Source organism: Galeopterus variegatus, unplaced genomic scaffold, assembly GCF_000696425.1.
Source record: "Galeopterus variegatus unplaced genomic scaffold, G_variegatus-3.0.2 Scaffold147, whole genome shotgun sequence".
Lineage (NCBI taxonomy): Eukaryota > Metazoa > Chordata > Mammalia > Dermoptera > Cynocephalidae > Galeopterus > Galeopterus variegatus.
The window spans coordinates 760,269-782,617 of NW_007726258.1; the positions used below are offsets into that span (position 1 = coordinate 760,269).

The window sequence follows — 22,349 nt, forward strand, 5'->3', positions numbered from 1 at the left end:
TTTCCAAATCTCCCAGGCATTCTAATTGTGAAGCCAAGGTTGAAATTCACTGACTTATAGTCATGCATTGCATAATGACATTTCAATTGGAGCAATGGTCTGTGTATTATTCTAGGTGCGTAATGGGCTATACCAGCTGGATTTGTATAAGTACACTGTGTGATGTTCACATAGTGACAAAGTTACCCAGAGATGCATTTCTCAGAATATATTCCTGTCATTACATGATGCATGGCTATATAGTGCTCATTACTTTATGAGTTAAGATTTAGTGTTAGAGAACCAACATTCTCATGTGCTAAATTGTGTTCATACTTTCCATAAGTGAAGTTGAAGATGCAGAAATTCAACTAGGCAAACATCTTTTGAGCATGTGCTGTTGTCATACTAATTGCTAGAGGTAGAAACAGGCAAATTAGGGCCGGCTCATGGCTCACTCGGCAGAGTGCGGTGCTGATAACACCAAGGCCCTGGGTTCGGATCCTATATAGGTATGGCCCGTTCGCTCACTGGCTGAGCGTGGTGCTGACAATACCAAACCAAGGGTTGAGATCCCCTTACCGGTCATCTTTAAAAAAAAGAAGAAGAAGAAATGGGCAAATTATAGCCCTATTGTTGGGGCAGTGAAAGAGTGGGGAGAGAAAACTTTGGAAAAGAAAGTGGGCCTTGAACTAGGCCTAGATGAGTAAAAATTTAATTACCATTTGAATGCATGATGTTATATGTTACAATCTTTTGCAGATTATAACAACATAGGAAAATTCTTAAATAGAATTTTGGGCATGGAGGTACATCAGCAGAATGCATTATTTCAATATTTTGCGGATACACTTACTGCAGTTGTTCAAAATGCCAAAAAAAATGGAAGATATGATATGGGAATCTTAGGTAAGTGGTGAAAATTTTTTAATGTCATGTATTCCTGATAAAAATGTTTTTTAACATTTAGGGCCGGCCCGGTGGCGCACTGCTACAGTGCGCCGCTTGGGAGCATGGTGGCGCTCCCGCCAAGCGTTCGGATCCCACATACAGACCGGTTCCCGCTCACTGGCTGAGCGAGGTGTGGGAGCAACACCGAGGTTTGCGATCCCGTTGCCGGTCCCGGTCCAGTACGGGCGCGACACTGAGGGTTGCGATCCGTTGCTGGACACAAAAAAAGACAAAAAGGAAAAAAAAAAAAAAAACATTTACCTGTTGCTTTTTCTTATTCAAGATCTTGGTTCTGGAGATGAAAAGGTTAGGAAAAGTGATGTTAAGAAGTTTCTGACTCCAGGATATTCAACTTCTGGCCATGTAGAATTATACACAGTAAGTCTGGAAAACGTGTACACATTCACATTTAGTCATGTACCACCTAATGATGTTTTGGTCAACTACAGACCACATATATGACAGTGGTCCCATAAAACTATAATACTGTATTTTTACTGTACTTTTCCTATTTTTAGATATGTTTAGTTACACAAATACTTACCATCATGTTACAATTGCCTACATCATTAAGTACGGTATCATGCTGTACAGATTTGTAGCATAGAAGCAATAGACCCCGTATAGCCTAGGTGTGGAGTAGGCTATACCATGTAGTTTGGTGTAAGTACAACTTTATAATGTTTGCATGACGAAATTGCCTAAGTGATGCTTTTCTCAGAATGTATCCCTGTTGTTAAGTAATACATGACTGTATAGTTCTCTGGTGATACGCATTTACAGATGTGGGTTTAATTTAAATTTTGTTTCTTTTACAGATTAGTGTAGAAAGAGGAATGTCCTGGGAGGAAGCTACCAAGATTTGGGCAGAGCTGACAGGACCAGATGATGGCTTTTACTTGTCATTGCAAGTACGACTTTTCCCTTATATGTTAAGTACTGAGATATATAATCCTTTTTTATTGCCAGCATTATAGTTGTCTTTCTGCTTCATATCAATTTTTTAATTGTCTTTAGCTTTCTCTATTCTGATAATTTTTCATTGTGATTGTAGGTTTGTCCGTTTATGTACATTTTTATTTATTATATTTTGAGGGATGTTATTAGATGCAGGTTTAGAATTGTCACATATTCTTAGTAGGTTTTCTTTAGTTCTAATAATGCTTTGTCTTTTTCTTTCTTTTTTTTTTTGCTTTATGTCTTGAAGACTCATTTTTTATTTATTAGTATAACTTCTTTTGGTTATGATTTGCCTATGAACAGAACTAAGGAGGGTAAATGTGTGTGTGTGTGTACATTTACATACATGTGAGTATAGACATACATATACATGGATACATGCATACATACATGGTAGGATATCTTAAGTTCATATTGACTTATTTTATTTAAATCCAGGACTACAGAATCATTGTATCACCAATTCTCTGTAAAATATTTGTGCATTTATTTATTTATTTATTTATTTATTGACAGTTGACTGGTATGGGGATGTTATTTGTGTCTTCCATACCAAGAATCCTTGTTCTCCAAGACACATAGAATGGTTAAGTATTATCAGTACTGTCCTCCAGTGTTCCTGAAAATAATTTTTGTTTTTTGATTTTTTTTTTTTTTTTGTCTTTTTCGTGACCGGTAAGGGGATCGCAACCCTTGGTGTGGTGTCGCCCGCACCACGCTCAGCCAGTGAGCGCACCGGCCATTCCTATATAGGATCTGAATCCGCAGCGGGAGTGCCGCTGCGCTCCCAGCGCTGCACTCTCCCTAGTGCGCCATGGGGCCGGCCCTTGTTTTTTGATTTTTAAAAACGTGTTTTTGCATATGCTTCCTCCATTAAAAAAAAATAGTTGCTCTGTTTCAGCATTGTCAGAGCATATAGCGATTATATAGTACGTTCTTTAGTCTTAGTTCTACGGGTAATTATATTTAATGCATATCACTCATTTATTAGTCCTTAGGTCAGTCTCTCTAGAGTCCTTTTGTTTGTCTGATGCTCATTCTGTAGTAGATATCTTAAGGGCTTATGGGAACATTACTCCCTGAGTTCTTACATGCTGATAAGTTTGTGCTGTTTGCTCTTGAAAGACAATTTTACCATGTGTGAAATCTTTGGTTCACATTTTCTTTCCTTGGTTATTGTAAATATTCTACTACCAGTTCTTCAGGGGAAGGGTGGCTGTCAAAGTATGATGGTATTATAATTTTCTTTCAGTGAAGTTGTTCTTTTGCCTGTGTGCCCAAAGGATTTTCTCTTTAAAATTTATTAATTTTGGGGCCGGCCCGGTGGCGCACTGCTATAGTGCGCCGATTGGGAAGCGCGGTGGCGCTCCCACCGAGGGTTCGGATCCCACATACAGACCGGCCGCTCACTGGCTGAGCGAGGGGCGGGAGCAACACCGAGGGTTGCGATCCCGTGGCCGGTCCCGGTCCGGTACGGGCGCGACAATGAGGGTTGCGATCCGTTGCCGGTCACGAAAAAAGACAAAAAAAGGGGGAAAAAAAATTTTTTTATTAATTTTGGGCCGAGCCCGTGGCGCACTTGGGAGAGTGCGGCGCTCCCGCAGCGGGTTCGGATCCTATATGGGGATGACTGATGCACTCACAGCGCTCATTGGCTGAGCGTGGTGCGTCCGGTCTCAAAAAGGACAAAAAAAAAAATTATTAATTTTACTAGAGTGTATTCTGGTATTACTCATTGTAAGTCAGTATTCTCAGGTATGTGATATTGTGATATGCTCTCTCAATAAGTAGATTCAAATCTTTTTTTATTTTATAAAGTTTTCTGAATTATATTTATTTTGAATGTTTCTGGTATTATATTTCTGGGGTTCCTCCCTTACTAGGACTTCTATCTGTTATCCATATTTAGATCTTCTTTGCCTATTTTTTTCTTTTTTCTGGCTACTGGCCGGTAATCTCTTAAATTGTTTATTTCATTCTTCAATTCTTTTTTTTTTTTTCTAGCAGCTTTATTGACATTATATATACATATATTTATAATATGTACATATATTATATATATATATTTTTTTGTTTGTTTTTTGGCAGCTGGCTGGTTGAACTAATTTATATACCATACAATTCACCCACTTAAGTATATGTTATCTTTAAAAATTGTGTTAAAATACATATAACATAAAACATGCTATTTTAACCACTTTAAAGTGTGCAATTTAGTGGCATTAATTACATTCACAGTGTTGTGCGGCAATTACCACTACTTATTTCCAAAACTTTTTGGTCATCCTATACAGAAACCGTAACCATAATCTCCATTTAATAGATTATGTAGTCATAATCTCCATTTCCTCTCCCCCCAGCCCCTGGTATAACCTCTAGTCTGCCTTATCTCTATGAATTTGCCTGTCTGGGCTCCTCGTGTGAGTGGAATCCTACTATATCTGTCCTTTTATGTCTGGCTCGTTTCACTTAGCATAATGTTCTTAAGGTTGTCCGTGTTATAGCATGTGTCAGAATTTTATTCCTTTTTTAAAAGACTGAGTAATATACCGTTGGTTGTATATCCACATTTTGCTTTATATTTGCAAGTATTTTTGGAGTGACTGACTGTAAATGAAGACCTGGTTCTGGAAATATTTATTTCCTCCATAGATGTGATTTTGATTAGTCCATATAGGGTATTGGTTGTTGTTTTTAATTTGAAATTATTGCCAGAATTTCACCATTGGTAGATTGTGATGGAAGTCCTGATCTCCATCTTTTCTTGAGGTTGTGGTAACAGTAGTCCTTTGATCCTGCATGGCAGCACGTGGCTGGACATGAGGAACAATAGCCCTAGAGGGGCATGTTTCTAGGACTGTGCAGCTGTTTGCCTTTGAATCTCTACAACATGGAGCAGACATGCTTTACAGTGTGTGTAACATGTGTTACTGTTAGGAAAACAGTGTCACTTTTATTTCTACTGTACTGTGATTATTCTGTCAGTATAATTAATTAACCTGATACTATCAAGACATCATATTATATGCCTTAAACACTGTCATTTAAGTTTAAGGGTTTCGCATCAACTGATATAAAATTTAAAATACAGTTTCACCTTAACCATTGTTTATGACTGCCGTAATTGTATACATAATGTTTCAAATCATTTGAATAAGTAAAGGACGAAGGATCTTTAATATCCATGAATAGGAAGGAAATATCAAGTCTTTTTCTTTTATCATTGTAAGAATTATCTTAATATAAACAGTTAATAGCCCAGCAAACAATGAATTATTGTGCAGAGGAGCTGGGAAAATTGCCTTTACATCGAAACTTTTCTCTTTTTTTCAATTTTGATTCACAGGTTTTGGTTAGAAGCTGTTCACCCCTCATTAAAGTAGAAACAAATTTCCCAATCTTGTTTTTCTTTGACTTATATGGAGCTTTTTATAACTCCTTCCTCCTAAGATTCTATAAGTCCACCTTTTAAAAAGTAAAAATGTATACCTGAGTTCCCATTGTTTCTCTAATGCTCCCTTTTTTCCATGTCTACATCCATATTTGTGTGTTCAACATTCTGGCTTTCCACTGTTGCAGCTTTGCTGTTTACAGAACACTGTCCTGTAGTCTCTCATTTCACCCTCACAACACCCGTGACCTGGTGGGCCATCCAAGGCATTGTCTTGGAGGACTTGAATTTCATCATAACTTAATACTTCTTCCAACATTTTATTATAAAAAGTTTAAAACATTCAGCAGAGATGAGAGAATATTCTTGTGAAGACCCGTAATGCCTACTACCTAAATTCTACTCTACATTTTATTATACTTGCTTTTTCTTGTCTTTCCGAGGCTGTTTGGCTGTGATTCCAGATACAGGGAACAAAAGAAGCAAAATTGTCTGTACTGAATGTGTGCTTTAAAGCTTATTCCAGGGCCAGCCCGGTGGCGCACTGGAGAGTGTGCCACTTGGGAGCGCAGCGGCGCTCCTGCGGAGGGTTCGGATCCCATGTGGAGACCGGTTCCCGCTCACTGGCTGAGCGCGGTGCGGGCACAACACCGAGGGTTGCGATCCCGTTGCCGGTCAGTAAAAAATAGCTTTCTTTTTTTTTTTTTTCGTGACTGGTAACGGGATCGCAACCCTCAGTGTCGCGCCCATACCGCGACCGGCACCGGGATCGCAACCCTCGGTGTCGCGCCCGCACCATGCTCAACCAGTGAGCGGACCGGTCTCTATATGGGATCCGAATCCTCGGCGGGAGTGCCGCCGCACTGCCAAGCGCCACACTCTACCGAGTGCGCCACTGGGCCGGCCCCCAAATAGCTTTCTAGAGCTGAAATATTAACTTTTTTTTTTTTCCTTTTTGTCTTTTTTTGTGACCGGCAACGGATCGCAACCCTCAGTGTCGCGCCCGTACCGGACCGGGACCGGCCACGGGATCGCAACCCTCGGTGTTGCTCCCGCCCCCCGCTCAGCCAGTGAGCGGCCGGTCTACATGTGGGATCCGAACCCTCGGCGGGAGCGCCACCGCGCTTCGCAAGCGGCGCACTACAGCAGTGCGCCACCGGGCCGGCCCAGAATACTGTAACCTTTACTGTGGATTGAATGTCCCCCCAAAACTCATTGAAGCTTGACCCCCAAAGTAACAGTGCTAAGAGGGTGGGAAAACTAATGGTATTTGAAAGGTGGGGCCTTTAAGAGGTGATTAATTAGATCTTGAGGAGTGTGCCCTCCTGAACAGATTGATCCATTCACAGAGTAATGGGCATGGTTCTGATGGCATTTATAAAGAGGGCAAGTAAGAAGTTTAGCCCTCTCTTGCTCATGCCATATTCTCACCATGTGATACCCTGAGTTACTATAGAGTCACAGTTTTAGGTATTCTGTTATAAGCAACAGAAATGGACTAATACAACTTTCAACCTACATCTTTAGCCAGAATTAAAATCCAATAACTGCATTTTGGGTGTGGCCTTGTTGAAGTCTTTTTAACAAGCAGTTGTACTTCTTTCTCGCAGTTACATATTTATGTACTTGTTTGGTGTTACAGTCTTTCAAAAGATTATATTTGCTGTTGTGCTGGTACAAAAACGTATTAAAGTGCAGTATTAAATCTTTATATTTTCTCCCTTTTTTTTTTGTAATAGATAAGGAACAACAAGAAAACAGCCATCTTAGTTAAAGAAGTGAATCCTAAAAAGAAACTTTTTTTAGTTTATCGACCAAATACTGGGAAACAGCTCAAATTGGAAATTTATGCTGATCTAAAAAAGAAATATAAGAAGGTATTTTCTCATTTGTACATTATGCTATACATAAATTCTTGTTTATAGTATGTTAAAACTATGTTTAGGACAACTGTGTCCAGATATAAAATTATTTTGTGACATTATTCTTTTTTTATTTTTTCTTTCAATTGCTATTTTTAAAATTTTTATTTATTTTTTAAATTTATTAACATTATTTTTTTTTACTTTCTATGATGTTGTTGCAGAGCAGTTGGGAGGGAGGGGAAGAGGGGAAAGGGGAAGGAAATGGATTGGAAGAAGGACGAAGGAGGAAGGGCGGGATTGAGGCCTGTGGCACCTCTCATTCCCACAGGGAAGACCAGAGGGCTTCCAGCAGTGGCTTGGTCATTGCCAGGCTGGGTGCAGATGTCAGGGAAGTGAGGCAAAAGCCCTTGCCCCCCACCACCCCAGCTCAGGAACCGAGGGCCCCTTCTTGCTGTGGCTCAGTGGTCATCGATGGGCTGGTTGTGGGCGTTGGGGGGTATTTTGTGATATATTCTTATTTGGTTACTGTTTATGTGTTTGTTTGTTTGTTTGTTTATTATTTTTATTTTTAAGAAGATGACCAGTAAGGAGATCTTAACCCTTGACTTGGTGTTGTCAGCACCATGCTCTCCCAAGTGAGCTAACCGGCCATCCCTATATAGGGATCCGAACCCATGGCCTTGGTGTTATCAGCACCACACTCTCCCAAGTGAGCCACAGGCTGGCCCTGGTTACTGTTTAAATACCAAGTTTTGTTACACTGATATTCCAATCTTAATGATATCAATCATTGAGAAACTTGTGAGATGATTATTGAAGCAACTTATGTTGTCAATAAAAGAAGCTTCCAGTGCAAACCACGAAAATTAGAATTCTTTAATAAAGAGATGTGCCAGACTGAAATTCCTTCCCACCAAGTCTTGGTTTTATTGTGAGCATGCTGCTATATTTATGTTTTGCAGTGATTTCTAGAAAACAGTAAATTATTATGTTTTTCTAACATTATTATTAGTTTTTATTTTGTTAGTAGTATTTTACTATTCTTAGCCATTCTCATTTGAAAACAGTTACGTTTAAGCTAGCTGTTTGAAAATGCATAGGAGGAACCATCACAGCAGAACTTTTTGAATGGCATTTGAATAGCTAGTAGCATGGGCTAGCTTTTCTGTATAAAGATGATTTAAGTTGGCTCCCTCTGGAGTTAGACACCAGATTGGGCAACAAGTTTATTTAAAGCAATATTGTTTCAATGAAATTTTCTGTCTGATTTTTACAGGTAGTCTCAGATGAAGCCCTGGTGCACTGGTTAGATCAGTATAATTCATCTGCAGATACTTGTACTCATGCTTACTGGTTAGTATTTTCATGTTTCTCACCATATTTTCCAAAGTATAATCAAGATTTGAACACACTTTGATTTTTACCAACATGCCCTTACAAGTAAATGAACAGATTAACTATTGTTAGGCATGGTTCATTTCATTAGAAATAATTATTGGAATTTTGTAGGCCAGACACTGCTTTTCACTGATGCTTTGTTATTTCCAGCCAACTGTTCTCTGGCAGCGTGCATTTAATTGTCATCCCTGGTATTAGAACTTGCTTTTTCTCTCTCTTTTCATTTTTTCTCTTCCTTCATTTCTTCCTTCCTCTTTTTTTTTTTTTTACAAAGGATTTACTGGTTTCCCAGATATCTGGGGAACTTCGAAGGAACCAGGAAGATGCCTAAAGTAGCAGCACAGCATGAAAAAACTTGACATTGTTGAGTCCTGGACCTGGTCCTGCCATGCTCCCCAGCTCACCCCTTACAGAGTTCACTCCAGGGCCTTGTATCGAGTATTTTAATACTCTGCAGATCGCAGTTCTCTCTTCAGTGTTTTCTCACCCATTAAATAGTTAATGGTCTTGCAATATCTGGCCCACTTTATGAAAAGGAGTCTGAATTCTAGCTCGAGGTTTTTTGGACTCATTATTTACTTTGATGTGAGCAGTGCTTTTTATTTCATTTTAAGAGTCAGTTAATGCTGTTGGAAATGAGGAAACATGTTTAAAATAAAATGTTTTAAAAGTTAACCTACAAAAGTCCTCTAAAACATTTGCTTTGAGTTATAGCAAGAAAAGTGCCTTATACCTGTATGTTTCACACTGTGAATTAAATGTCTTGAATTAATGCTAACCATAAACACATTTTTATTGAATTGTGAAGATAATTTTAACCATGAGATATTGGTGTGTCTTCCTTTTTCTCAGTTCTTAAATATACATATACTGTACTCTCTCACTTTTTTTGTTGCTGAGGCCTTTCCCATTAATCTGATCTAGAATAATGTGTTGGTGGTTTAATATTAACAGAAATAATGGGCAGGATCAATTTATAAGCTTGCATTACTCCAGTAAGATAATGGATATTAAAATGGCTAGAATTCTTAAATGGAATCAAAACTAGTAAATCAGCCCTTTTATATGAGGCAGGTCCCCAAAATAAGTGTAGTTTTAGAAATCAGTAGTGACACCTTAAATTGGAAAGGATAATCCAAAAGGATTGTAATCTAAGAAACAGTAATGGCAAATAATGCTAGAACGTTTTTCATTTGAAATTCGGATAAGCCTTGCAAACTTTTTATGAATCTGTGTTTTTTTTGTGTGTGTGTATGTATATATCCATACATATTTTTTTCTTCCCTGTCTCTCCTAGGCGTGGCAATTGCAAAAAAGCAAGCTTGGGATTAGTTTGTGAGATAGGTCTTCGATGCCGCACGTATTATGTATTATGTGGTTCAGTACTGAGTGTCTGGACAAAAGTTGAGGGTGTTCTAGCGTCTGTCAGTGGTACAAACGTGAAAATGCAGATAGTTCGGCTAAGAACAGAAGATGGACAACGGATTGTAGGTGAGTAATTTTTTTCTGGTTTGAGTTGCAGGAAAAAGTCAGATCTTGGCTTTTTCTTACTTTCCTTCTAACATCTTAGATCTATTCCAGATGCAGCTAACATCTTTTCCAGTAATGGGTGTGGATCTTGCTTTATGTTCTTACATAGTTGAACAGAAGTTAAGCCTTTGAACGGACATTATTGTGGCTGAAGTTACAGTTTGGTCATCTCTTTGATACTGCTCTCAGCTACTCTTGCTCCCTTTCCTTATGCTTGCTATCTGTATGGGCCCCCTGGTGTGAAGACAGCTCAGCCTCTTGCCTAGGATCCTCCATTGAGCCAGCTTGAGAATGGAACTCAAAGCCACTGTGCACAGAGGATGGCTTAGTGTCCTGCGGAGAGCAAGGGCAAACCAAGCTAGCTGTTCCCACCATTTGTTCTACTACCGGCATCCCAGGAGCCAAGCAGTTATTGTAGCACTCTATCTATTTGCCTGTCTTGGTTTCATTCATAGCAGACTTTTTCTGTATCATGGGTTACAAAATCAGCAACCTATGGGCCAAAGTCAGTCTAGGAACTTTTTTTTACCTTCAAGTATTTTTGAGTGTTGCAAGTTTTCATTTGAATTAGCTGACAACATTTTTTTTTTTTTTTAATTTATTTATTTATTTAATTTTATTTTATTTATTTTATTTTATTTTATTTTATTTTTAAAGATGACCAGTAAAGGGATTTTAAAAACACCTTGGCTTGGTGTTGTCAGCACCACGCTCAGCCAGTGAGCTAACCGGCCATCCCTATATGGGATCCGAACCCGTGGCCTTGGTGTTATCAGCACCACACTCTCCCGAGTGAGCCACAGGCTGGCCCTAGTTGACAACATTTAAAAATCAAGAAGCTTCATATAAAAATCTGGCTCTGTGCCCACTTCAAAGTTACTTGCCTCGGTAAGCATTTGAATTTCCAGCTCCTGTTCTGTAGTCTTTTTGGTGTATTGGTGGCAAAGAAGGTGGTATTTGCATATGTTTGTGGAGTTGCAAAGATAGTAGATAGAAAAGTACTATACTGACTTTGTGTTCCTCCAATGAGAAGATGACGTTACACTAGACACATATATGCGCTTGGGCATTTGTAGGAAACACTGCTGAAGAGTCAGGTTGTATCTCAAGGGGCCATTTCAGTTACTAGGTACTCATTTAATTTTTGTGTGAAGTTTTTCATTATGTGTAATATTATGACTAATTTGGAATCTGATGTGAAGCTGTAAACTATACTATGGTTTCTGCTGGACCCAACAGTATAAATTCTTATTACTTATTACAGGCTTGATCATTCCAGCAAATTGTGTGTCTCCTCTTGTAAATCTCCTGTCAACTTCAGACCAGTCTCAACAGCTTGCAGTCCAGCAAAAACAGCTGTGGCAGCAGCATCACCCGCAGAGCATCACCAACTTGAGCAATGCATAGAGAACAGACAGGTTTCAACATGGATGTATCTGAAATGCTGTTGAAGCATATTGTTTGCATAAAAAATCAGGGACAGTTTCCAAAGAATTATATATTTTTTTCAGTTTTGCTCCCTCTAGTTAATTTTTGGGGGAGTAAGGACAAACCTGGAATAGATAGCAAAACTGAAAATCAGCAGTGCCGATGGTGGTACATGTGTCTTTCCTTTTCCCCAGTACTTCCCATGTGTTATTACTTTGGGTGAGCAGAGGGGGTATGTGTGCGTGTGTGTGTGTGTTAGTCTGTTTGTGAGTTTGTTAAAGGCTACAAACCACAGTTGGTTTAAAATGCTTGGAATTTCCCAAACTGGCTTTACTTTTATGTTCTACAGTGCTCAGGGTTAACGCAGTACATCCATGCCATTGCTGTGGGAGTTATCCCCGGATGCATGTGTTTTGAGTCTATAAATATAGAAAATATATATTGGTTTCTTTTTTCAACTTAAACAATACGTTTATTAAAGCATGAAATGAAAGGTTGCATATCATGCATTCAGGTTCTTTTATAGTTTTTGTTCTGACAGTGCATGTCTTTGAAAGCATGCGTAAATAAGATTAACACAGAAGTCAAGTAATGGAGAGAAACATTTGTAGGTGTACAGCATTGGTTATTGCATTTTTATAGTGTTTATACCTGGGTATTGCTTCTAACCCTGCAAACCCTGGCTCCCATCCCCCAATCTCCAGTTCTTCTCCTTGCCCCAGGTTTCTTTCTCATCAAGGTAATGAGTACATACTTTTTTTGTGATCAAACTCTTAAAAGTTAATTTTAATGTATTAATGGTATTCCTAATTTGTGCTGCAAAAATGGCTATAAGCCTTTTTTCTTAATATTTTCTTTAATTTAAAAATAGTTTTAGAAAGAAGTACAAATTGGCTTCCATCTTTCAATCTTTTTTTTACTTAAATTTATCTTAATTTGCTTTGTCACTCATAAAAAGGAAACCATACTTGAGTTGTAAACTTAGACAATGAGGAAACACTTGAGGTTTCTGCTGTATGTTTTTTTTGTTATTATCGTTACCCAGTAACTTGAATATTGTTTAATGTGTTGTAAGACATTGTAGAGTTTATCTCAAGCTGTTAAAAATGGTAATGTACAAATGTGAATAGACACTTATCTATAATATGGGTAAGTTTTGTTTTGCCTATAATAGATGTTTATAAAAACAAGTGAGGGGACAATTGGTCTCTTTGTTTCCTTTTATTTCTTTCTTTCCTTTTTTTTTTTTTTTTGCTTGCACAGGTTGCACTATTGAAAGATTGAGATTGTATAAACCTGGTCAAAAGCTGCAAGATAACCAAAATCTTGTAGATGTCAAATAAAAAGTTATTATACTAACAAGAAGTGGACTCTTGTTTAGGCCCTCACTGGTGACCTTCAGAAGTAGTCTGTGATGGGGACTCTGCATAACTCGCGTGTTGCCTCAGCATTACAAATAGCCTTATAGTTTGGCTTAAAACCTACCCCTAAAATTTGAATTGGTATTGAGGAATGTTTTTCAGGTTGAATTATTCCCTTTGTAACTTTCTCAACTTCTTGCAGAATTGGGTGAGATGTATGTTAAGGATAGAAACCTGATGGAAAGCTTAGGGCTTTCATCTTCTTGTGTTTCTTTAAGCCTGAGTTTGGTTATGTCAGGTTTACCATAAGTTATCTTTGGATTTATTTATATTTATTCTTGGTGCCTAAAAGAACAAATTGAGAGTAGTTTCTGTTTTTGGCACATTTTGCCCAGTGGATGCAACTTTTATCCTCAGTCCAATCCATATGTCTCAGGCAGTGATCCCTGTGAATATCAACTGGTGTCCCTTGTTAGGGACACTAGACCTAACTAGCAGCCAAGAGCAGAATTGTCCCCACCTTTAGCAAAACTTCCCCGTTAGTGTTTCTATTTTTAAACCAGTAGTCTGTCAGCTTCCATCAGCATACTAAGGTGAAATTGGTAGAGGTGCGGAAGGGAAGCGTAACAAATCCTCCCTCCAGTGAGACAAAATGACAAGCTGGGAAAGATATTCTCTCATAGGCTGTTAGCCCAGCTCCCCTTTCCATGTGTGAGGGTATCTTTTTTCTTTTAGCAGGTTATGGTCTTTTATAGTGTTTTCAAAGCAGCAACAGTATGAGGATTCTTTAGCATGCAGTTAATTACCGCCCCCCTCCCCTCTGCTAGTTCATGGTGTAATGTTTGCTCTTGCAATAGCCATCTTGATACAGAGGCAACTACGTATGTTCTGTTCTTTGTAGAACAGCTTCTTTTTTTTGTTTATTTATTTATTTTTTTTTAAAAAGGTCTGGAAATAAGGCCTCTGAAAGCCCTCTCAAAACAAACCTCAGAAGGGCAACCAGTGTGGATGGACGGGAGCTGAGGTGCCACGTGCCCACACTCATCATGTGTACACATGTGGCACCCAGAGGTTAGCATCTACGCCTTCTGGAGGTGGCCATCCGACCTTTACACTGTGCCCTTACAAAAGTCAGCAAGTTTAGGTCAGCCACCATGGGGAAGGTCCTGCTGTCAAAAATCAAGTCTTCACAACAGTTCTGTAAAATAGGTCCGTTTACTGCTGGATCTAAATGCCATGTCTGAAAGCAGAGGCCTTGTTTAACCCGACGGGAGTCCATTTGGCCTCTGTAATGCCTTTCCTCCCTTTTTAGCAATATGGCTCTGAGCACAAAGATTTGATTGGAAATCATGTTAGTGTTTTCAGAGTTTACAGTGTGATTTGTACTGAAAACCACTTCCTGAGTCCAGAGCTGCTCAGATGTTATCTCTGGGGGAATTAGTGTTCTCCTAATTTAGCAACCTCTGTACCATAAGATCTCTATCTGCATTTTAGTGGGATTATCCAAATATGCTATCAGTAATCAAAAATGCTATCAATTTTATTGATAAAAGTATTAATGTATTTAAATACAACTTGATCAAAAGTAGATAAGCAGTTTTCTCCTTTTGCTGCTAAATTGCAGATACATTCTTCAATTTCTTCTCTTTACATGTATATATAAATTAGCAAGAACCTGCATCCAAAGCAACGCAGTAGTGTGTGTATGTATATATATATTTATTCTAACTCAGTTAATTAGCATTTGAGAAACCTTTTTGAGTTGCAACAATAAACCTGTTAGTTTTAGTTTGCTTATCTGGAGAGGTAAAATTTCTAGATTACCAAGCTCCAGGGAAACAATATGTTAGAGCCACAATTTTCTGGCTGTAGCTTCTGGGGCATTTGTTTATTGGTCTCCAGGTGATGCTATGAGAACAGATAACAGGCAGGAGAATAAAGGGTACCAGGACAGCATTTGCAGTTGTGTCGTGGGAGCCTTCTCTCCTCTCCTCTTCACTTTCCATTTTAGCATGAGTGAAAAGAGGAATAGATTAGAAATGAGTGCTATATATCATTTTGTGAGGGTAGGGGCAGAAGTTCCCCTGGGGTCCTTCTCTTGATAAGAGATTAAGAGGAAGGTTCCTATCCAAGTACTTTCATGTTAAAAATGTACCTGAGCAATATTTGGCAGCTCCTAAGAATGGTACTACATAAGAGCTGCTATTAGGCTGGGATCCAGTTAACAAATGTTTGGTTAGTTCAGGCATCCCAGTGGCAAAGGCAACCACTGTGATGATGGGCATTTGTTGACCACCCTTCCTTGTGTCTGTGGTCTCCCTGGCTAACACCACACCCATGCACATGCGCATGTGCACACTTGGCTGCTGAAATGTAGTAAGCATTCCATGTCATTACTACAGATGAAAACAAAAACCATTTGCAAAAGAATTCTTCACTGGGTACCCATTGTCTAATACAAACACAGTGTCTTTTAAGTGATAGAAACACAGGTAGAGATACCTGCAACTCTAGCTAGCAATTTTTTTTCTGAGTACTTGTGGTAAAATCCAAAATCTACCTTCTAATTTTATGCTGTACTTATATATGTACATAAATGTGTATATATAGAAATGTTGAGTTCTTTTGAATTCTGAATGTAAATATTTCTTGTAAATTGGGACCCCATCCACTTGTTTTTTCCTTTTTCCTCTTCAGTCCTATTTATTCTTTTGATTTCCCATATGGGGCATCTTATTACTTTTTTTTAAATTTAGAAAAGTATGAAAAACTTCTTAGTTGAATTAATTTCTGTATTTTAGAATTCAGTTTTGCATCTTTGCTATAGTATTCCTGTCTGTTTTGTGTTAATATTTTTCAACATCCTGACTGTTCTGCATTTATTACAATTTTTACTGTGTGCAATGCATTGTATTTGGGGAATGCACTTGAGTGCCATTTCTGATACTGTCATTATGTGACTGATTCTGCTCATTGATGTTGTTCTTTGGAAGCTATAGTGAGCCTGATGTTTTCACATAAAAAAGTTGCTTCCCAAGACTACCTTTAAGCTCCTCTAACTTCTTCAGTGCATTTGGGATCTAACTCAGCTCTTCAGTAAACCCGACTTGTTCCTACCCTTGCAGTTTTTTAGGCCTGCACCAAACTCCTCATCTTTAGCTTTCCACCTGACAGGAAAATCTTGCAGATTTGAAACAATGGCTTATGGCCTGCTGCTGCTGCTGCAAATTTCCTTTGTTTATTTGAGAAGTTGGGCCTATACTTTTAACCTACAGATAATAATCAGAAATTACTTTGATATGAACACAGGTAGTCTGCTTCTGTTATAACCTGATGAGGATATTTATAACAGGTGGGATACAAGCCTAGTACGTTACAGACAGGTGAGTTTAGAGGATGTACATTAAGGAGCAATTGTCCTCCAAAAGAAAGCAACAAAACTGCTATGGAGGCTCCCACCAGCCTTTAGTGCATTGGTTGACCCCGAGCTAGAGGATAACACAGGCAGTCAACTGGTGAAGGGCTGGCCAGCAGGATCCCCTGAGCTGCTGCACACCTCCCTTGTATTGGTGGATTGATCTTGACTAGATCAGCCATAAACCTAAGAGCTGAGCTGGAGTAAGGCATTCTTCTTTTTTTTTTTTTCTTTTTTTAAAGATGACCGGTAAGGGGATCTTAACCCTTGACTTGGTGTTGTCAGCACCACGCTCAGCCAGTGAGCGAACTGGCCATCCCTATGTGGGATCCGAACCCGGGGCCTTGGTGTTATCAGCACCGCACTCTACCGAGTGAGCCACGGGCCGGCCCTGGAGTAAGGCATTCTTAATGATTAGTGTTGGTAGTAGGTAAGACCCAGGGGTGGTCCACGAAAATGGTGGTAATCATCACCAAGGAGGTGAACATAGGGTTTTTATTTAAAGATTTTTCACCTTTTTTTTTTTTTTAAAGATGACCGGTAAGGGGATCTTAACCCTTGACTTGGTGTTGTCAGCACCACGCTCAGCCAGTGAGCGAACTGGCCATCCCTATGTGGGATCCGAACCCGGGGCCTTGGTGTTATCAGCACCGCACTCTACCGAGTGAGCCACGGGCCGGCCCTGGAGTAAGGCATTCTTAATGATTAGTGTTGGTAGTAGGTAAGACCCAGGGGTGGTCCACGAAAATGGTGGTAATCATCACCAAGGAGGTGAACATAGGGTTTTTATTTAAAGATTTTTCACCTTTTTTTTTTTTTTAAAGATGACCGGTAAGGGGATCTTAACCCTTGACTTGGTGTTGTCAGCACCACGCTCAGCCAGCGAGCGAACCGGCCATCCCTATATGGGATCCGAACCTGGGGCCTTGGTGTTATCAACACCGCACTCTCCCGAGTGAGCCACGGGCCGGCCCTAAAGATTTTTCACCTTTAAGAAAATGTTTCTCTGTAACTTTCAGGAGTGATTACTGTGAGCATTTCTTGGGCTTTTCATTCATTTACAAGTTTCATTCATTACTTTTCAACTTGGTAGACTTGTTGAAAATTTAAAAGTTGTCTGTATTTGGATAAGTCCTGGGAGCTAAACTTGTCATGAATTGGGGCCTGTCACAGATGGCCTCCAGCGTGAATCCCCTGTTCAGACCTCCTTGCCCAGCTTTCTTACTCTTGCTCCCTTGGAATAGTTGGGCTGTGTGATTTGCAGCAGCGGCCATCTCAGCTGCAGCAATGTGGCAGGGCCCAGTTAAGCTAAGACTACTCTTGAGTGCAGAGTCGAGCAAGGGATGAAGCCTGGGAAAGTCGGGTCTTTCTGATGCTTGCAATTTTGGCCTCCTCTGGGCTGAAGATCAGCCCGCAGGAGCCTTGGTGAGAGCTCACCTGGCGTTTCCACTGCTGACTTCTAACCCAGCACCTTGCTCTGAGGCCCACTTGTACCTGAGCTGAGCAGACATTTCTGGCCAGCAGACACTGAGGGCCTTTTTTGCTATGACAGTATTTGTAGCACTGAAGAGGATAAAGAAGCTTGAGCCCTCTCCCTGACTTCCACTTTATGGGGCAGGGAGAGCTTTTTTCCTACGCAGCACATGGCAGTCTCACCACTATGAGAAAAAAATCATCCTATTCATGGTTTATACTGAATTTGCAAACTACTGATTATTTTTCAATAACCACTTGTATCTACCATCAACCATGAGAGGTGGGAAGAGGTACGTGGTATCTCTGCAATAAAACTTTTGCCAGGTTCTACCTCCTCTGAGCAAAGGATACTTTTATATGTAGGCATAGATCTTCCTCCTTTACAAGTCTGACATGGTGCATCATGAGACAACAACATCTGATGGAACCCAAAGACAATTTGAAACAAAGGTGGATGTAAACTGTTTTTATTTTGTTCTCTTTTTTTAAATCTCCCTTTTTATATTGCTACTCTGTTTTGGAGTGTTCGTCAGTGTTTGAAGGGTACGCACTGTTCCTAATGATACTGCACTGCTTCCTTCAGCCTTTCGTGGGGTACAGTACCTGGTGTCCAGAACTGACTGTTCCAACCATTTTGATATGTAACTTAAACAATTGGTCTCATGGAATAAGAATGTATTGGCTGCACTTAGCAAGGTTTACTCTTGCAAGTAAAAGTGATCAACCATGAAGCGTAACAAATTCTGTATTTTTTTTGTTGTTGGGTTTTTTGTTTTTGTTTTTTCGTTTTTGTAAGATTCTTAAATAAATTAAAATAAATAAATACGCTTCTCTCTTTGTGCTTCTTCTTTGTCTGGTTTTAGAGCACCTGGTGAGTTGTATCAGTGCCACCACCCTCACCTAGAGGATTTCTTTGCTCTAGGAAAGGACTTCTTGTGTTGGCACCATATTTAAAATGAATTATACAGGACTTCTCACGGTGTGGACAATATGGAGCCCAGCACTTTGCAGAGCAGAAAGTGGGCTTGTGGCCCCACAGCTCCCTGCCAGCTTCAGTTATCGCTGCAGGCCTGGGCTGTGGTTCTGTCACTTACCTACACTGGTTCCAAGACCCCGGTCCCTGCGTATCTTCCCTGAAAGATGCTCAGGGCAGCCACAAGTGCTGGGGGATGAGGAGTCGCAGGGTCCGTAGTTAGCATCTCTGTTCATGGCGCTGAGCGTGGCTCATGGCAACTGTCCAGTGTGTGAGTCCAGAATTTGAGCTCTGCTTATGAAAAAAATCACAAACTGGTGTCAACACAGTCATGGCATATATTGAGCACTTACTGTGTGCCATTTGCTGTTGAGTGCTTTCTGTATTCATTTACTTAGTCCTCAATCCTTCCCTAGTTTTTTTTTTTTGGTTTGTTTGTTTTAAAGATGACCAGTAAGGGGATCTTAACCCTTGACTTGGTGTTGTCAGCACCACACTCAGCCAGTGAGCGTACCTTCCATCCCTGTATAGGGATCCAAACCCGTGGCCTTGGTGTTATCAGCACCACACTCTCCTGAGTGAGCCACGGGGCCGGCCCAATCCTTTCCTAGTTTTCAGATGAAGTTACTTGGCTTATAAGCTATGAAAGTCTTTTTAGTTTCTAGTTATTGTGGAATTAGTGCCCTTGTTTAATATTTATTCTGTAAGTGTTTATTAAGCACCTATGGTGTGTCCAGCATTGGGCCACATGCAATTCCCAGTAGTGATTACTCATGGGCCATCATTCTAGAAGTGCAGACAGTAAGCAAGTGAACAGGTAAAATTTCTGGTAGTCATGGAAGTTAGGAAAAAAACCTTAGGAATGCTATGAGTGCCTGGGAGTGGGGGAACGTTAAGGAGATGGCAGAACTTTGGTACCTTAAGAAGATGGCAGACCTCGGAGCTGACACCAGAATGCCAGATGCCTCAAAGGGGCTGCAGAAAAGCCAGTACTTAGGGCCTTGGGGGTATGAGTGGATTGGACAGAAGGGAGTGTGACATTGTGTGTTAGCATACTGAGCTCTGGGGCACATTGTTAGAGAAATTAAGTCCTCACAGCATCCCTATGAAATGTAAGTACTGTCACTCTCACTTTACAGATGAGATAGGCACAGAGGTCAGGGAGCCAGCAAGGGGTGGGGTCAGCATCCCACCAGGTCGTGTGTGGGGGCTAGGCATGGGTGCTGCTGGCCAGCACCTCTGTAGAAAGGTCGGAACAGAAGGGTGGATCTTTACCAAGGTTTAGAATATGACTTGTTCATGAGTTTCTCTTGTGTCTGAAATGCTTGAGAGAATCATATTCAATTTATAGCTTGAAATGCATATGGAATTTAATCAAGTCTGTAAATGGTGTTAATGTTTAGGGGAATTTTTTTTTTTTTGGTGTCTGGTCGGTACAGTGATCCAAACCCTTGAGGTGTTATAACACCTCGCTATAACCAAGTCTGTTTAGGGGAGTTATATGAGATAGCTGAACGTTAATTGAAGGACAAGTGAAAAAGGAAGGGAGTATTTTAAACTTTAGCTAATATTTGACTAAAATATTTGTAAATTGAGCTTAAAAGATTGAAAGGAAACTTAGGCTTTTAAATGTATAACTTTAATATATTGCCTATTTATTTGAATAAGGAATGAGAGACTAAAGTTCATAGAGCGAGTCCACCATGCTCATTGAATTCTCCTGTTTCGGTTCGTTTGCTTTGACCTCGTTCCCCTTCAGTGTTTTATCTGTACCCAAGTCTGGTTTCAGCCTCACCATGCATTGCCCTGGGCCTCGGCACTATTGACATTTGGGCTGGATCACTCTGTAGTGGTGTTGGGGTGGGGGTGGGTCCTGATGTTTAGCAGCATCCCTGGCCTTTACCCACTAGATGCCAATAGTACACACTCCTTCCCCCAGTTGTAACAATCCAAAATATCTCCAGACAGTGCCAAATGTCTCCTGAGGGGCAAAAAATCATCTCTGGTTGAGAACTACTGCCCTAGGCAAATTAATCATAAAGAGGCAAAAGCTGGTGTCTATGGTTATGTGTGTGTGCATGAGCACCGACAATTGTGTGTTTTATGGACAAGTCCCATGAACAAAGGGCAACACTCCTGAGATACAGAAAATAAAAGTGTTAACTGGCAGGGGGGTTGGAGTATGTACAATTTCCATAAGTATGAATATTTATCAGCTAGTCATTTGAGAGTATGATGTAAAGAAGCCATCTGTGGAGGCCTTTATGGAGAGAAAGAAGAGGCTAAAAGAAATGTGCAAAATGCTTATTTTTAGAGTCCACTTCTCGGCAAGTTGGCTTCGTCCTCTGAAAGCTGCCCACTCTGGGTGTCAAGTGCATTATTGGATTAGGAGAGGCAAGTGCCTTGCTACTGGTTCCAAATCATTGTTTAGTTAAGAATTACCACTGAGCATCATGCAAAGGTAAGATGGTTAGTTGTATGCTAAATTAGTCTGGAATACTTAATTTTACTTTTTTGGCTGGATGTTTGCTTGAATAAGTACTACTAGCACATAACAGAAGACAACAGGCAGATGAGAATACACAGTGAGAATTGTTTTTCTTCCCACTGCCCCTGTCCCCTTTCTCCTCTCCAGGCAGTCATCCTTGTCAGTTTCTTCAGTATCCTTTCTTGGAGAACTTTATTTTATTTTATTTTTTTTAAAAAGATGACCGGTAAGGGGATCTTAACCCTTGACTTGGTGTTGTCAGCACCACGCTCAGCCAGTGAGCGAACCGGCCATCCCTATATGGGATCCGAACCCGGGGCCTTGGTGTTATCAGCACCACACTCTCCCGAGTGAGCCACGGGCCGGCCCTTGGAGAACTTTAGAGGGTAAATTTCTACCCTCTAAATGTATCACAAAAAATGTTCTAACTTTGTGAAAACTAATCTTACCTGGAATCAAAGATAGATATGCGAGCCCTTAATGTTGGAAATTAGGAAATTCAACAGCATGAACCTGCAGTCAAAAGTTAGGTGTTGTAGGGCTGGCCCGTGGCTCACTCGGTAGAGTGCGGTGCTGATAACACCAAGGCCACGGGTTCGGATCCCATATAGGGATGGCCGGTTCGCTCACTGGCTGAGCGTGGTGCTGACAACACCAAGTCAAGGGTTAAGATCCCCTTACCGGTCATCTTTTGGAAAAAAAAAAAAAAAAAAAAAGTTAGGTGTTGTAGGGCCAGCCCGGTGGCGCACTCGGTAGAGTGCGGTGCTCCCACCGAGGGTTCGGATCCCATATAGAGACCGGTCCGCTTACTGGTTGAGCATGGTACGGGCACAACACTGAGGGTTGCGAACCCGTTGCCGGTCACGAAAAAAGACAAAAATGGAAAAAAAAAAAAAAAAGTTAGGTGTTTTAGGCCAAGGGTTTGGATCTCTGTGCCAGCCAGCTAACAAAAAAAAAGTGTTTTGTGACAATTCCTACTGATTGGAGCAACAGGCCCCTAAAATCCCCCTTTCATCTCTAGTCCTAGATCTAAGTAAATTGTACAAAGCTTTCATTCCTGCATTAATACTGGCTTTCTGTTTAGCTTTCTGTTCCCACAGTTTATATATTTGTGTGTGTGTGTCTTGTTCAGAG

General features: G+C 40.3%; 1 protein-coding gene across 1 annotated transcript in view; it reads left to right on the forward strand.

Annotated features, from left to right (window-relative positions):
- Window positions 1–12,864, forward strand: part of SBNO1 (strawberry notch homolog 1 (Drosophila)) — a 55,659-nt gene extending 42,795 nt beyond the window's left edge. The window contains exons 26-32 of the mRNA XM_008591428.1: window positions 742–888; window positions 1,214–1,308; window positions 1,749–1,841; window positions 7,021–7,158; window positions 8,423–8,499; window positions 9,842–10,035; window positions 11,339–12,864. Of these exons, the coding sequence (XP_008589650.1) occupies window positions 742–888; window positions 1,214–1,308; window positions 1,749–1,841; window positions 7,021–7,158; window positions 8,423–8,499; window positions 9,842–10,035; window positions 11,339–11,481 (887 nt within the window). The 3' untranslated portion in view covers window positions 11,482–12,864. The remainder of the gene's footprint in view (window positions 1–741; window positions 889–1,213; window positions 1,309–1,748; window positions 1,842–7,020; window positions 7,159–8,422; window positions 8,500–9,841; window positions 10,036–11,338) is intronic.
- The last annotated feature ends 9,485 nt before the right edge of the window (window positions 12,865–22,349 follow it).